Raw genomic sequence first — 14,313 nt, 5'->3', positions numbered from 1 at the left:
GATGCAGAATTCCTTTGGTAAAAAAAGAAGATTTCAAGCAACAGGTCTGTACTTTTACCATAATGCAAATTCCACTAAGGGAAAATTATTAGTCCGTTAATGTGTTTTTTTTTTTTTAGAATTAAAATTATGTATGACTTATTGAGAATTAACATAAAATACTATAGTAATCTTGTGTGTTTTTTAAAACAATCCTCATTTTCTTTATCACAAGATGGTACTTTGTCTAAATTAAAAGGAAGTGAAAACCAAGAGGCACTTTGGGACAATCGTGTTCATAGCACTAGTCGGTATTAAAGTCTAACCAAAGGAGAGGGAAGCTGTGAAATTTAGCCAAGGTTTTACCAAAGTGGAACTGTGGTGAAACTGTTCTAAGTTTTCTTAAAATTTGCCTTTGGTTTTATTGTTGTTAATGTTTTGCTTTGAGATTTCAACCTTCAGTGTTTGATGTATCTATTGTATATGTGTACTTTTATGTGTTTGTATAACTATTTATATACAAAAGGATGCCATTTTACTATTCAAATAATGTCTCCAAGGCAAAGCAGGCAACTGTGTATTTGGGAGGGGGCTACATATTAGATTTTGTTCCCAAGCCCATTTTCTTAGTTTGTATCCCTTGAGCGCAGGACAACTCGATGTGTACCTGAATTAGGGAAACACCCTTTTTTTTTTTTTTTTTTTTTTTTGAGCCTCGTGTCCTCATCTGTAAAACACTGGTAATGATATTATCTCTATCTCTGACATAGTTGCTGTGAAGATTAAATAAAGTAATGTATGTGGAAGTGCTTGCATAAACTCTGAAGTATTACCGAGATGTCATTTGCTGACAGCGAGGCATTTGTCTCGGGCGTCCTGGAATGTCGTTGACGGTGGTGCGCAGGGAAGAGAGAGAAAGGGATAGACGGAGAGGCCACGTGAAGGAAGAAAATGTCAGGCCCGGTGACTGATGGGAGGGTGAAGGAGAGCAGTCGGAGGGTTAGTGCCGGGCTGACCGGGAGAGAAGGTGGAACCACTGACAGACACGGGGCAGTGGGGAACGGAGCCGATTCCAGGACGGAGGGGCCGTGACTCCTGAGTTTTGAGGCACGTGTGGAGGAGGCTGCCTTGAGCACAGGGGTGAAGGGCTTGGCTTATTGACTTTAAAGTTTTAGAACCATTTCAGTGGCCAGTGGTTGGAGTCTTGGAACCTGAACATGTCCTGGGGATTATCTAGAGCCCAGGCCTTGGACCATGTCTTTAGGTCACTGTCACCAGGACTGGGGGAGGGAAATAAAGGGGCTGGGCATGTGGTGGCCAAGAGACTTAGCCTTCATGAAATCTATCCTGGCTGAAGCCCGTGCTGATGCAGGTCGGCGGTGAACAGAGAGGAGGCGTCCAGACAACAGAACGCAAGCATTGCACCAGCAGAGCGGTTCATGATGCAGAGTTGACTTTTCTGGAAGGCAAGGGTTAAATGCAAATTTTGAACTAGAGAATGAGGAGAGCAGCCATGGGCATTTCACCCTTCCTCAAGTTAGTATCAGGAAGTGGAGCTCCAGAATGGAGGGGAGGAGATGTGTTTGATACCAGAGCAGCAAGTCAGGCCACCGTCTGGGTCACCTAATGCCTGGAAATAGCTTGGTTACTTTCCTTTTGTTGCTCTCCCATTCTGGGACGGGGGCTGTAGAATGTGGGGCAGAGGGAATTATGTTCTTCCCTCCGTTCCCATCATACAGCTCTTCTTAGGCGAGTCTTTCTTTTCTGAGAGTCTGTGTCTGGCCTCGGTTCCTCATGTTTGAGTTGTGGTTGCAGCCTATGGGCAGCCATGTTGCCTCATGGCCTAGCTGTGGGATTTCCGTATACATCCCCTTCCTCCTCCTCCCACTCGTTGACCAGCAAGCTAGTTTTGACTGCCTGATGTGTTCTGCTAGGCACCCTGGAGGGAGAGAAGAGAAGGTAAGAAGGCATCTTTTTTCCCCCTTTCCACTCCAAATCCCTGGTCTTTCGGAGTTTAGCACGCAAGAGCCAGTTTGACCAGTTCCTGCCCTGCCCAGCTTGGGCAACTGTCGAGGGCCTCTTTTGGTGTAACCCTGCTGGTCCTGCTCTTGTATTTACCTTTCATTGGTAATCAACTCTTAGATAATGAGCAGGTCCTTGTACATTTGGATTGTCTCATGGGAGGTGGCATGGCGTAGAGGGAAAGCGTGTGAGATTGGGGAATCAGGAAGGGTTGGGTTCGAATACTGGCCTGACTGCTCACTGCGTGTGTGACCTTGGGCAAGTTGCTTCACCTGCTCAGTCCTTAGTTTCTTCATCTGTAAAATGGGATTGTTAGGATTAAGCGACAATGTGCAGGAGTACCTAGCAGCCAGGCCTGGTGCAAAATTAACTCTAAATATACGTCAGTTTCCTTTTTCCTTCCTCAAGCTGTGCTTTGCTGAAGCACTAGATTGATGGTGGGAGCTACAAGCTCTATCTTTATTCAGCTCCCTGAGGAAGTCATTTCCCCACCTTGAGCCTTAGAGGACTCATGCGGCAAATGATGAGGGATCACCAGAACCCTTTAGTGGTGTTGCTCTGTGAATTTATGACTCTCTAGTTAGTCACTTCTGTGCTCCTTGTTACTCTCGTTAGAAGATGGGAAAGGGAGTAGGAGACACTCCTAGGGTAAAATTTTCTATTTCGAAATGAGATAATGTTGCTTCTGGAAAAAAGGCTTACTACGGGAGGTTTGTCACATCTCTGTGTGGGCCTCTCAGCTCCTTCCTTGGTGATGGAAAAGAATAAACCCCACGCTTTCCACTCATGGGGAGCGGGAGCTTCTTTGAGGCCCTTGGTGGCAGAAGAACGCTTGAGCAAACAGCAAGGTGTTGGCAGTATCTTCATAAAAACTGTCAGTCATTTAATGGGAACCTGCCCTGTGCCCTACAGTGTTTCGGAAAATCGAGAATGCTTCTGACTTCCAGACATCCTCACGTCCAGTGGCTGCCAGCCATGCGTGGCACTGGAATCCCCTTTCCCGCTGCCCTGCCCTTCCCTTCCTCCCTGTTTATTGCTGGTGCAGCAACCAAGGTCACCCTGTGGGCTGCCGCTGGGCGTGGCTTTCTCACCAGCTGCTGCGTCTCTAGTGCAGAGTCAGCAGGACCAGCCCCTGTGTGCCGCAGTGGTCCTCAAAACGGGCAGCACCGTGGAATCACTGCGGTGCTGGAAAAACATACAGGTGCCTGGGCCCTACCCCAGATCAGTTAAAACCCTGGGAATGAGGCGTGGGTATTAGTTTGTTTAAAAATATCTGCAGGTGGTTCCCATAAGCAGCCTTCCCACCAGCCTGTCTTCACTCCCCATCCGCTCAGATGCTCTCATTTCAGATGCTTCCCTTGACCCTCTTGTTGTTGGGGCTCGGTCCTTTTATGCCCCCTCCACCCGATTCCTGTCCCTCAGGAACCCTGCCTGAGGTCATGGAAACTGCAACCTCAAGTGACAGCCCAGTTCAAAACATGAACAAGTTCTTTCCAAAGAAACGTCGTTCGCCAATGGTGGATGGGAGGTCTTCAGTACTGAGTGTAGCAGGCTTTTAGGGACTAGTTTGGGAACTTAACCACCAAGCAAGTAATGTTTTTGCTTAAAAATTGAGGAGTCCAGGGGCACCTGTGTGGCTCAGTTGGTTAAGCGTCCGACTCTTGGTTTCTGTTCCCGTCATGAGCTCGGGGTCCTGGGATCGAGCCCTGCATAGACCTCTGTGCTCAGCAGGGAGTGTGCTTGGGATTCTCTCTCCTTCTCCCTCGGTCCCCACCCCCCGCCCCGCCCTGCCCCCAGCTTGTGCACTTGTGCATTCTCTCTCTCTCTCAAAATAAATAAACCAATAAATAGATCTTTAAAAACTAATAATGAGTAAATAAAGATTGAGGAGTCTGCTATGTAATAAGATTCTACTCATGTCCTCCATGTGCTTAAAATCTAGTAAGAAGAGACTTAAACTCGCAGAAAAATATACTCCAATATAGAATTGAGGGCTAGATTTTGTCATGTAGATCAGTTGTTCTCAGCCTTGGGCCTGTGTAGGGATCACTTGGGAACATTTAAAAAATGTGCATGTTCTGACCGCATTCCATTTGACTCTGATTCAGTGTTTTTTCGGGTGAGGCCTGAGCCCGGGCCTTTTCAAACAAGCTCCCCGGGAGAGTGTGATGTGCACCACAGCTGGAGACGGATTGGTGCACAGGAATTCAGAGAGGGGGGAGCTCAGGAACAGACTGCAGGCTGGAGAAGCTTTGTGAAGGTAGATCCTCTTGTCCCTTCCCTGGAAGAGACGGGGCCGCGTCCTGGAGAGGCAGCTTTGACACCCTGCCCCACCCCAGGTACTGTTTCTTGGCGTTCCTGGCCTGACGACTGGCTGCCGAGGTCCTCAGCTCAGACATGTTGGTACATTCTTCCTTGACCAGGAAGGTTCTGCCTGGGGCTGCCACCCTGGCAGCGAGCTGTCACCATTAATCTCCCAGGTCCAGTCACTGGAGTGGACACGGAGCCGTCACTCTGGATCAAGGCTCAGGGATCCTGGGGCTGTTTTCTCCTGTCATTCATTCCCCCTCTCCCCCCCCTCCCGGCATTTACAGACACTCGTCATATTTTCCTGGCTTCTCATGGTGGAGAGGGAGGTACATGTGAACCTAGCAGCAGACTGTGGGGTGGGCGGTGGGTGAGGGAGGTGAAGGCCCCCTGCCCCCAGGTAACCGGGCAGGAGAACTGCTCCTGTGTCTTTCTGGAGTGGGAGAGCTGAAGGGGGGGGCGGGCAGGGGACCGAGGGTGGAGCAGCCCTGGAGGGCGGAGGGGATGAAGTAGTTGAAATCTGATCGGCTCGTATCTGTCATTACGTGTGGGTTAGTGTCCGAATGGTTCCCCAGATCCCACTTCATCACTCATAATTCCAGATAGGGCTCTGGAGGCCTTTGGGCTGTGGTTTGGGGGTGATGAGAGTGAGTTGTGCAAGACCAAACCCTGAGACTTGGCATCTGCATCTTGTAATTAGTGTTGTGGGTCCGGGAGAGGAGCTACCATGGGCTAGGCTCTCCTTACGGATTTTCATGTAATTCTCACAACAAGCCTGTGAAACAGGGTTTACTGTCCCCCCCTTTTATAGGTAAAGAAACTTGCCTACAGTCATAGGGCGATAATGTCACAGCTAGAATTCCAACAGCTCAAGCTTTTAAGATTTTATCATGCTGCTTCTAGGGCATTGGGTTGAAGTCAGGTGACCTGAGCTTTATAGTTCAGGTTCTTCCACCAATTATGTGACCTTGGACCGATCCCCTCACTTTCCTCCAGTGCCAAATGGGGGCTGGGAGCGGGCCAGGTGCTCAGCGGTCCGACAGGCTGGTGGCTGTCCCTGCAGGCAGCCTTACTGTGTGCGGAGCTGTCTGCCCAGAGCAGTTCGCGTTGTCCTGGGGGCACTGTTGGTTGCTCATTGGCCTTTTGGGGTGCCTGTGGCTCCTTTGTGGACTCTGATTTAGGGGCACAGGGCCTATCTCTCTTTACCCGATAGAGGTTTCCTTAAAAGTCGACAAAATGCAATCACTGTATATTCGAAAAAAATGTGTAAATCGGATCATCCGTATCTGAAATGCTAGTCTGGCTTCTCGAAGGCAGCATTTAGATTTATGGCCTCATTTTGTTAAAAAAAAGAAGGGGGGTAGGGGGCAACATCCTTTCTGAATTTCTTACTCTACAATTTAAGGTCTCTGAGAATCCTTTTATCGTGGTATCATCCCCATCTATTTTCTTGTGTATAGAAAATTTCACATATTGCATTTGCTTCAAGTGATGTATGTTAATTTAGATAATTGGGCCTAGAAGGGCTCTTCCCTACCGACTAAGATACTTCTTAAGGGCAGTCTCCTGGAATGACAGCTCATTTCACTGCTAACCCTTTAGGAAATTTACTAAATTCTCATTACCCAAGATTTATCTCCCTTATTGCTTTGAGATAACCCCAGGTAACTGGGGGCTTCAAAGTTATTCTTGGAGGCTTATGCAACAGCTTAAGGGGCACCAGGAGCTGTGGACAGGTTCTCAAGGTCCATGGGGGAGTGGATTTTCCAACTTATAAATAAACTCCACAGCTGAGGTTTCTAATCTTGTTCATTTCTTTGGTATGCTATCATCCCTGTGTCTTCATTGCTCCGTTTCTGACAGTGGAGAAATTAGAAAGCCAAAGAATATTGCCCGATGAGGTGCCTGTGAGTTTCTTGCTGTTTTAATAGAACATTGACTTAGTGTTTTATGGCGTACAGACATCATCCCAGTTGGTACTCATAATAATCTTGTGAAATAAACTGAACAGCTTTATTTTTTTTATTTCTGTATTGTGTGAATCAGTACCCTGTTTATTACAAAAAGAATTTGAAGCAGCATAAAGCAGGACCAAGCCAATAAGGAGGCCAGAGCTGTCAGGAAAGAAGAAATATAATAGCTAATATTTGTTGAGAGCCCTCTATGTACCAGGGATGATTCCAAGTGCCCTTAAATGTATTAGCTCATCCTTATGAGTGCCTTGTGAGGTAGGTTATTATCCCTATTTTTTATAGAAAGGAAAACTGAGGCTTAGTGCTTAAGGAACTTATTCACTGTCAAATGGTGGAGCTCACACTTTTTACCACCGTCCTAGAACACACCCCTCCCTAGTAAGTAAGGCCAAGGATAAGGTCCATGCCAACATAGCCATGGCAGGTTATCACCGTTTCACGGAGGAAAGTGAGCTAAAGAATGTGGGTAAGTGGCTTGCTCAAGGTTGCAAAGCCAGGACTAGAGTCTTGGTCTTCCGTCTCTTAGTGCTGTTTCCACTGCCTCACATAGCATTATGCTTCTTAAAATGAAAAACATATGTCTTTCAGAACCTGGCAATGGGGGCAGGAGCCGTTGGATCTTTGCAGCTGACCTACATCTCGAAGGTAATGTTCGCCTGGAGCTCTGGGGATTCGCGTCCTCTAAGTGGGTTTAGTATCTAAACGAGAACTGTCAAATTCTTCGGGCATTAGCATTTGGATGTGTTGCATGGGCAGTGAAGTGCTCCCCTGCCCTCCCTTTGGAAGCTTTGCTGCTGACCGGCACTGGGTGGAGTGTGTTTAACAGGTTCTTGGAGGGTGAGCCTGAAGCCTCTTACTCCTGGGACACATCAGTCAGTGATGCTCCCCACTCCTGCCAAGGAGGCATAGGTGGTGGGGGTAGGAGTTGGGCGTGACCTTTTCTCGTCATTGAGGCAAAAAGGAGTACAAAACAACTGTAAAATCCCAGTGACTATAGAAGATTCTCCCAAGGGTATTGTTCAACAGGAGAGGCTCAGAAAGGGTCGGGGCTGCGCTGGATTATCTATCATCTGGACAGAATGCCTGTGGAGGGAAGGCTAGGAGAGCCCCTGGAAGGCCCTCAGTTGTGCCGGGGAACTATTCAGCAGCCAGATGATGGCTGGAGAGCCTGGCAGGTGGGCTGACAGGCCGTCCCCGGTCCAATTAGTGCAGACAGGGCAAGAGCAGTCCCTCTTCGGAGCTGAGACCCGGGGGCGGGGGGCGGCGGCGGTGGGCTGGTTGATGATGCCCATACGTAGCTGCTGAATTTAGCTTCTTATAGCGGCCCCTCCCTGGAGCAGGCTCCAGTGCTGACCTGTGATGCAGCAGAGATAAAAAAAAAGGGCCGGGGATTTAGAGCCTTGCCAGAAAGAGGAACTCTTCGTCCAGCGAGAAGAGCCAGGTGGCGCCCAGCCAGCACGAAGGTTCCGGAAGCCCTGCTCTCCCCACGCACCCCTCACTTCAGGCCTCTTGGGGATCTCTGCTGCTTTGCTCACGCTGCCCCACCCTCAGGGGTTGAGACAAGGTGGGGGGACCCTGATCTGAGGGACTGCTGGCTCCTTGGCCTTGCGAGCTTTGGGAACCCTTGTGTCCAGCCTCCCATCACGCCTGGCTGGGTGGGCGGGGTGGGGGGTGGTCGGAGGTGGAGGCAGGGGCAGGGGCTGCAGGCAGTGGCTGGCAGACACAGCTGGGCACCGAGGCAGAAGACGCAGGGCAGGGTTTGAGCGGATTAGAGAGAGGAGATCATGACCTCGGCGGGAGGGGGCAGGGCTTAGAGCAAAGCTTTGCTAGCACAGCTGTGGGCAATTTGTGCTGGCCTTGCGGTGAGAGATGTGGCTGCCTCTGGGGCCAGGCAGGTCAGAGTGCCTGGGCCTTCCCCTCTCCTGTCTGGTCTTGCTGTGGGCTCATGAAGTCTTTCTCCAGGAGGTTTGGAGGAGCAGAATCAGGGAGGGGGAGCAGGGAACCTCATTATTAGTGAAACTCCAAACCTTCTCCTGTTGGAGAGGGTTTGGGAGACTTCGGGGAAGAGTGAATACCATCTCCTGCTGAATCATGATTTATAAATGCAGCTCAGATGAGGGTTTTTAGAATTCTCAGCTTTGGAGGCTGCCTCATTTAGGGAAGGATGGACCTGCCTTTTGGCCCTTCTGGGAGATGCAGGCCTGGGTGGGTGTTTTTGCAAAGCCCATAGCTGCCCCAGGGTCAGGTTACACGGAGTGGAGAGCCTTTAACTCCTTCCTGACCCAGTGCCAGAAAGCAGGGGTTTTCCCAGAAACACATTTAGCAGTGCTACTGGCATGAAATTCAGCATTCCAGCTTATTTCATGTTAACCCCTGGGTAGTCCCTCCCAGAGTAAAGCGTTTCACCCCAGTGTCGACCTGGCTCGCGGTGTATGTGTGGTCCCTGTGCAGGGGTGCTGTTCCATAGCTCCTTCTTGAAGGCTAGTGTTGGGACACTGAGTTCCTTCAGAAAGGCCAACAGAGATGAAAATCCTTGACTTGATGTCCTCCAGGGCATTGATGGCAGCAGAACCAGGTTTGGGGCAAACTAGAGAATGATGGAAAGTGGGCTTGGTGCTACCACCTTCCCACCTCGCCTGATGGCTCTTCTCTTCTATACAGCCAGCCCTGGTGTCCCACCCCGGCTGTGTCCCGCCCTGTCAGGGCCTTGCCCTCAGTTAGTTATAAGGAAGACCTTCCTAGAACACGGGTTCTTAACCTTTTGTGGTGGTGGTGGGGCGGGGGGAGATCGGTGGTGGTCACAGATCCTTTTGAGTGTTGGATGAAGAGCATGGACTCCTTTTCCAGGTAAAGTATATTATGTGTCTACAACACCCTGGTTTTGCCTATAATTTCAGGGCTCATTGACCTTGTGAAGCTGGTCCAGAGACCACTGCTTAGAACCCTTCCAGTCATTCTGTGTAACTGATGCTGCTTCCTCCGCTCTTGATGCCACCTCATGGGGCAGGGGTGCCCCGGACACTGAGGCAGAGCTAGCCCAGAGCTTCAAGACCTTATTCTGCTGCTGCAGCTTCTGCCAGAGGGGCCCCAGCTCCACTTCCGGCCAGGGGCAGACAGGATGGGGCTGGCTAGCATGCCCTGTGACCGAGGAGTTTGCTGCTCCTGTGGTCTGTGTTTGATCTGATAAGAGCAAGTTCCTGAGAGTCTGTTGAGCTGTTGAGTGGCCTTGTCTGCGTCACTCTATGGTTGACCCATGCCCATTCCGCCCCTCACATCCTGACCTCCTCTCGTTGCTTGCATAACCCGGTACCCACCAGTCAACCACTGCTACGCAGCTACTTAACTGTGGCCACCTCGGGGCAGGCAGATGGTAGCACTTGGCTGCCCTCACTATAGCTGGTCTGTGAGCCATACTTTTCAGGATCCTCTGTTCCTTCACTACATCTGAAGGAGACTGCACAGTCTGGTCTGATCATCGGCGTGAGGTGGGGTGGAGGCCAGAGGGCTTATACCTCCCAGGGGAGGAGGGATTCTGCCGCCGAGGTCCCCAGGATATCAGGAGGAGGCCAGAGCTACCTTTCCATAGTAAATGAGGCCCTTCTCCCTGAGGGACACAGCACAGGTAGAGAGGATTTCATTTTTCTCTTTTGCCATTCTGTGACGATAAGAAGGAGACTAGTAATTGCTCTCTGGCTTTGCTAATTGGGAAGCTGATCAGAGACACTGAGGGTCTTACCCTTGCTAAACGGCCTACAGGGCAGAACTAGGACTGATGTCTGGTTGATTCAGCAAGGAGCTAGCTGCTTTGCCAAATAATCCTTCTGTGGTTAGGCATGAGGCAAATTATGGATGTGCATGCATGTAATCACCCATGTCCCCTGACTGAAAATTGGAAAAACCTATAAAAACAAATGAAAAGCCAGGTGATCGCTTAGGTTCAGTTGTTGTAATAAGCATGCCAGAAGGATTCCCTCAGTATAGGTTGCTAATAAGTTGTGGTCAACATGGACCATTTGTCATCCAACCTGGTGAAAAGCCAGTGGTGCTTTCTCTGGTCAGTGATAAATGTCATTTTCTGGGAGAAAGGGGTGAATCTTCTAATAAGCCAGTGAGGGTCTCAAAGTGCCCAGCTTTTTAAAGCCATTCTAAAGCTTACAGTAGGAAGGAAGCCGTGAGATAGGTGGGTTCTGAGGGCCAGGCCGCTCTCTGCTGGTCAGAGCTACACAGGAACCGAGAGTAGGCCACGCAGGTGTTATGGGCACAAGGGACCTGCAGGAGGACCATGGGTGCCGAGGGAAAGAGCAAGGAAATGAGTCACTGACAGATCAGGACATCACACACAAGCAGGATAAAGGCATAAGCTGTGGTGCAGATGGAATCCCAGGATCCCAAACCCAAGAAACAAGGTAGCACAGGGGCTGGAACTTACGAAGTCATGGTTTCTGGGAGTGATGAAGACATGCCTGAATTTTGATAGTCTGTGACTGAACTCAGGATAGGTGGGCTCACCTTTGCCTGAATTTTTAATTTTTTCGGGACTGTTTAAAGGCTTTCATTAGGCCCTAAAGGCCTCCATCTCACATCATGGTGAACATATCAGAATATAACCATATCCCTCATTAAATAGAATTGGCTATAAAATATTCTAACATAACATAATAAAAAAAATATTTGAAAGGATTTCAGTCATCTTACTTTTGGAATGATTTGGTTGAGTCACTCATTTAATTCGTGATTGGCTATATTTCTTGGCAATCATCTTGCATATCCAAGGATTCTTGTAAACTAAGAAAATCAAAGCTACTAATTATTTTCATATGTAATGAGATTTTTGTGATTGTTTAATCAAAACATTAATGAAGTCGACTTAATGTGACATTGTGTGGGCACTTAAAATCCTTGTCGAAGAGGTTGATATAATGTTATGTAGACATTTAATGATTTATTTATTGATGTTGACTCTACTATGTTCATTTTGTATGTTGGAGAGCAGGCATTTTTTTCAGGTCTCACGTAAGTAGGAGAAGGCCCTTGCTTGGAAAGGGGACTGAGAGAATGATGTCCACAGGAGGATTATGACAATGTGGGGAATATTTCCTAACCTAGAGTCTTGGGGGTGCCTCCTTAGCAATCCCAGGTAAAGTGGTGGAGGCCTATTCCAGGGAGTTCAACTTGACTCCATCAAGGGTAGTCACCTCTTGGCATATGAGGGAATATGATTTGTTTTCCTTTATTCATTCAGCATGTTTGAACCAGAGTGAAGTAGGTTCACCTATGCACATAGTCAGGAGTGTACGTGCAAGGGGTAGGATTGAAAAAAACTAAATGAAATAACACAACAGGAGCTATAAAAATATTCCTACTTTCTTCTGTTCCCTTCCCTTAAATGCATAGGTATGCTCTGATTCCTTGGGCCCCCTCTTATTTTCAGGGTTAAGCAGTCAGGGTAGATATAAAGGACATTGATCCATGTGTCCAAATGCATGCTGCCTGACCTTTCTGTGAGCTCTAATTGGAATCTGTGTATTTGTAGCCATACCACCTTTAATTTGGAGAACTGTTTAGGGAAGGGGTCAGTGGTTGAGAGAGGAATGGAATCTTCCTAGTGTGAATGGGCCAAGTACGGGTTGTGTGGTCCAAAGAGAATTTTGTCGGATTGGGTAGCTTTTTTTTTTTTTTTAAAGATTTTATTTATTTATTTGACAGAGACACAGCGAGAGAGGGAACACAAGCAGGGGGAGTGGGAGAGGGAGAAGCAGGCCTCCCGCTGAGCAGGGAGCCCGATGCGGGGCTCGATCCCGGGACCCTGGGATCATGACCTGAGCCGAAGGCAGACGCTTAACGACCGAGCCACCCAGGCGCCCCTTGGGTGGCTTTTCAAAGTGTTTTTGCAAAGATGAAGATTAAGGTAGACAGTAAGATAGTGGTTATCCCTTGAGGGGTGGGGATGGGATTCTATCAGGGAGGGGTACACAAGGGCTTCTAAGAAATAGGACTGATAATGGCCTATTTCTTAATCTGAATGGTGAGTACAGGGTTTCTACTTAATTTTTATTCTTTAGAATGTTTATATATGTTTTATATACTCTTCTTTCTTTGTGTGGAAAGTTTCACAGCAAAAAAAAAAAAGAAAAACTTTGAAAAAAAATGCTTTACAACCGTCTTAGAAACATGTTCTTGTTTCTTTTATTTTTTATTTGGTTTAGGTGAGCATAGCTACACCGAAGCAGAAACCCAAAACTCCATTTTGCTTTGGTGAGTACTGAACTGGGGACTGGGTTTTCTGAACACTCCTGGAGCAGCTTCCTCTTTGTGCGCAGACAGTCCTGTGATCACATGTGACTTGCCCTCTGCGTGTGGGCGTGACTTCAGTCATGGCGACGGGCCTAGCTTTCCTTGGTCTCACTGCGAAGATAGTTAATACCGTAAGACGGAGGTATGGGGACCAGCGATGGTTCTGTTTTCCTGACTCCGCAGGGCAGGGTCCAGGGTATCTTCTAGTAGTTTCTGGGAACCCCCCTCTCAGATGCTCAGGAAAGGTAGAACAATAGAAAAGGAGTATCCTGTTGAGCATCTCAGCATTGCCACATGAGTGCCAGAGTTGGGAGTGACACAGGAAGCAGGGTCACTCATTGGATGCCCCTACTCATTAAGTCATCAGTCGTTATTTGGCTCCTACTGTGTTCTCAGGAGTGTGCTAAGTGCTACAAGCAGATGCTAACGAGTAGCCTCTCCTGTTTATCTAGGGTGGTTCTGCATGTCAGCTCTGTGAAGCAGGGCTGTCCCTTTGTTTTGTCACTGCTGTACCCCCACTGGCATATAGTGGATGCTCAGTGATATTTGCTGAGTGAGTGAATGAACTCATGAATTCTCTGTCTACCCCGTGATGCTCGCCTCCTATAGTTCTGGCTTATTTTTGCTAGGAGAATAAAATGGTCACTTGAGCTGTCTTCTCTCCTGACTTCGGGTTGGTTCAGGCTTCTTTGGTGTTCTTGTTGTCCCGTTTCTTTCAAATATCATTGCTAAGCTCAGAAATGACTATCTCAGATTTTGTGGTCAGCAGATCTAAACAAGATAAGTAATGAACCCAGAAGTAAAACGATTGACCTCATGGAGTGCTCAGAGGAAAGAACAGGTTGAGAGTGAGGTCAGGGTCACAGATTTGATCTCAGGCAAGCTTTGTTCCATTTTCCGACCACAGGCAAGACTCCCAAGCCAGGCCAGTTGTGCCAGTGGAAACAAGGAGCACTGGGTCCAAAACTTTATCTGTATCATCATGACTCTAAATCGGCTGGCGCCTCTAGAAAGCAGTTCAAGCTCGTGTCTTGTTGATGGTGGGCGGACTAGAAGCCTCAGCCCTGTACAACAGCACATGAAGGGGGTGGTTTTAAAACACGAACAGGTGTTGTTCTCGTGGCTAATGGAATAATTCACACTTTTAAAGAGAGAGCAACTGTAGCCTGCTGCTTCCCAGATATTCATGCAGCTGACTTTGCACCATGGCAGATGTCTTCAGTGCTCTGTGGAGTTCTCCCCCTTGCTACTTCAAGCACCTTAGTTTTGTGGCGTCTTTTTGTCTTGCATGTGTTCTGACCTGGGTTTTTCTCTTTGCTTCCCCCATGACTACTGCAGTCATCAATGCCCTCTCTCAGAGGTATTTTCTTCAAGCTAATGACCAGAAGGATCTGAAGGACTGGGTGGAAGCCCTGAACCAAGCCAGCAAGATCACCGTACGTACGATTCCTTCTTTTTTCTGGAGGGACTCAGTGCCTCTTTTCAGCACGTGGGCTGTTTGTGGTGGGGAGACACTCAGCCAACAGCAGGGGCTTTCCCAGGAGCCTGTTGAGACCCAGTTCCCCCTAACCTCTTCTTACACCTTGGCTGACAAACCACAAGTTGAACTGAGAGTTTGAGTTTGAATCAAGTTCAAGGGGAAGTGTATGGAGCGTCCCCTTGGTGCTTCCTGGGAGGGCTCCTGGTCAGTCGCGTTTTGGGTCATTCTGGCATGCTGATTCAGAACGTGGTGGGATTG

At 48.5% G+C, this 14,313-nt stretch overlaps 1 protein-coding gene across 4 annotated transcripts in view; it reads left to right on the top strand.

Moving 5' to 3' along the window:
- PLEKHA2 (pleckstrin homology domain containing A2) overlaps nucleotides 1-14,313 on the top strand; it is a 74,773-nt gene that overhangs the window by 33,662 nt on the left and 26,798 nt on the right. For all 4 annotated transcript variants that reach the window (XM_036118931.2, XM_036118929.2, XM_036118930.2 and 1 more), the window contains 3 exons: nucleotides 6,870-6,926; nucleotides 12,488-12,536; nucleotides 13,914-14,011. In XM_036118931.2, the coding sequence (XP_035974824.1) occupies nucleotides 6,870-6,926; nucleotides 12,488-12,536; nucleotides 13,914-14,011 (204 nt within the window). The remainder of the gene's footprint in view (nucleotides 1-6,869; nucleotides 6,927-12,487; nucleotides 12,537-13,913; nucleotides 14,012-14,313) is intronic.

This window comes from Halichoerus grypus, chromosome 3 (genome assembly GCF_964656455.1).
Source record: "Halichoerus grypus chromosome 3, mHalGry1.hap1.1, whole genome shotgun sequence".
NCBI classification, from domain to species: domain Eukaryota; kingdom Metazoa; phylum Chordata; class Mammalia; order Carnivora; family Phocidae; genus Halichoerus; species Halichoerus grypus.
Note: the sequence above shows the minus strand (reverse complement) of the source record. Positions and strands in the feature narration are given on the sequence as shown.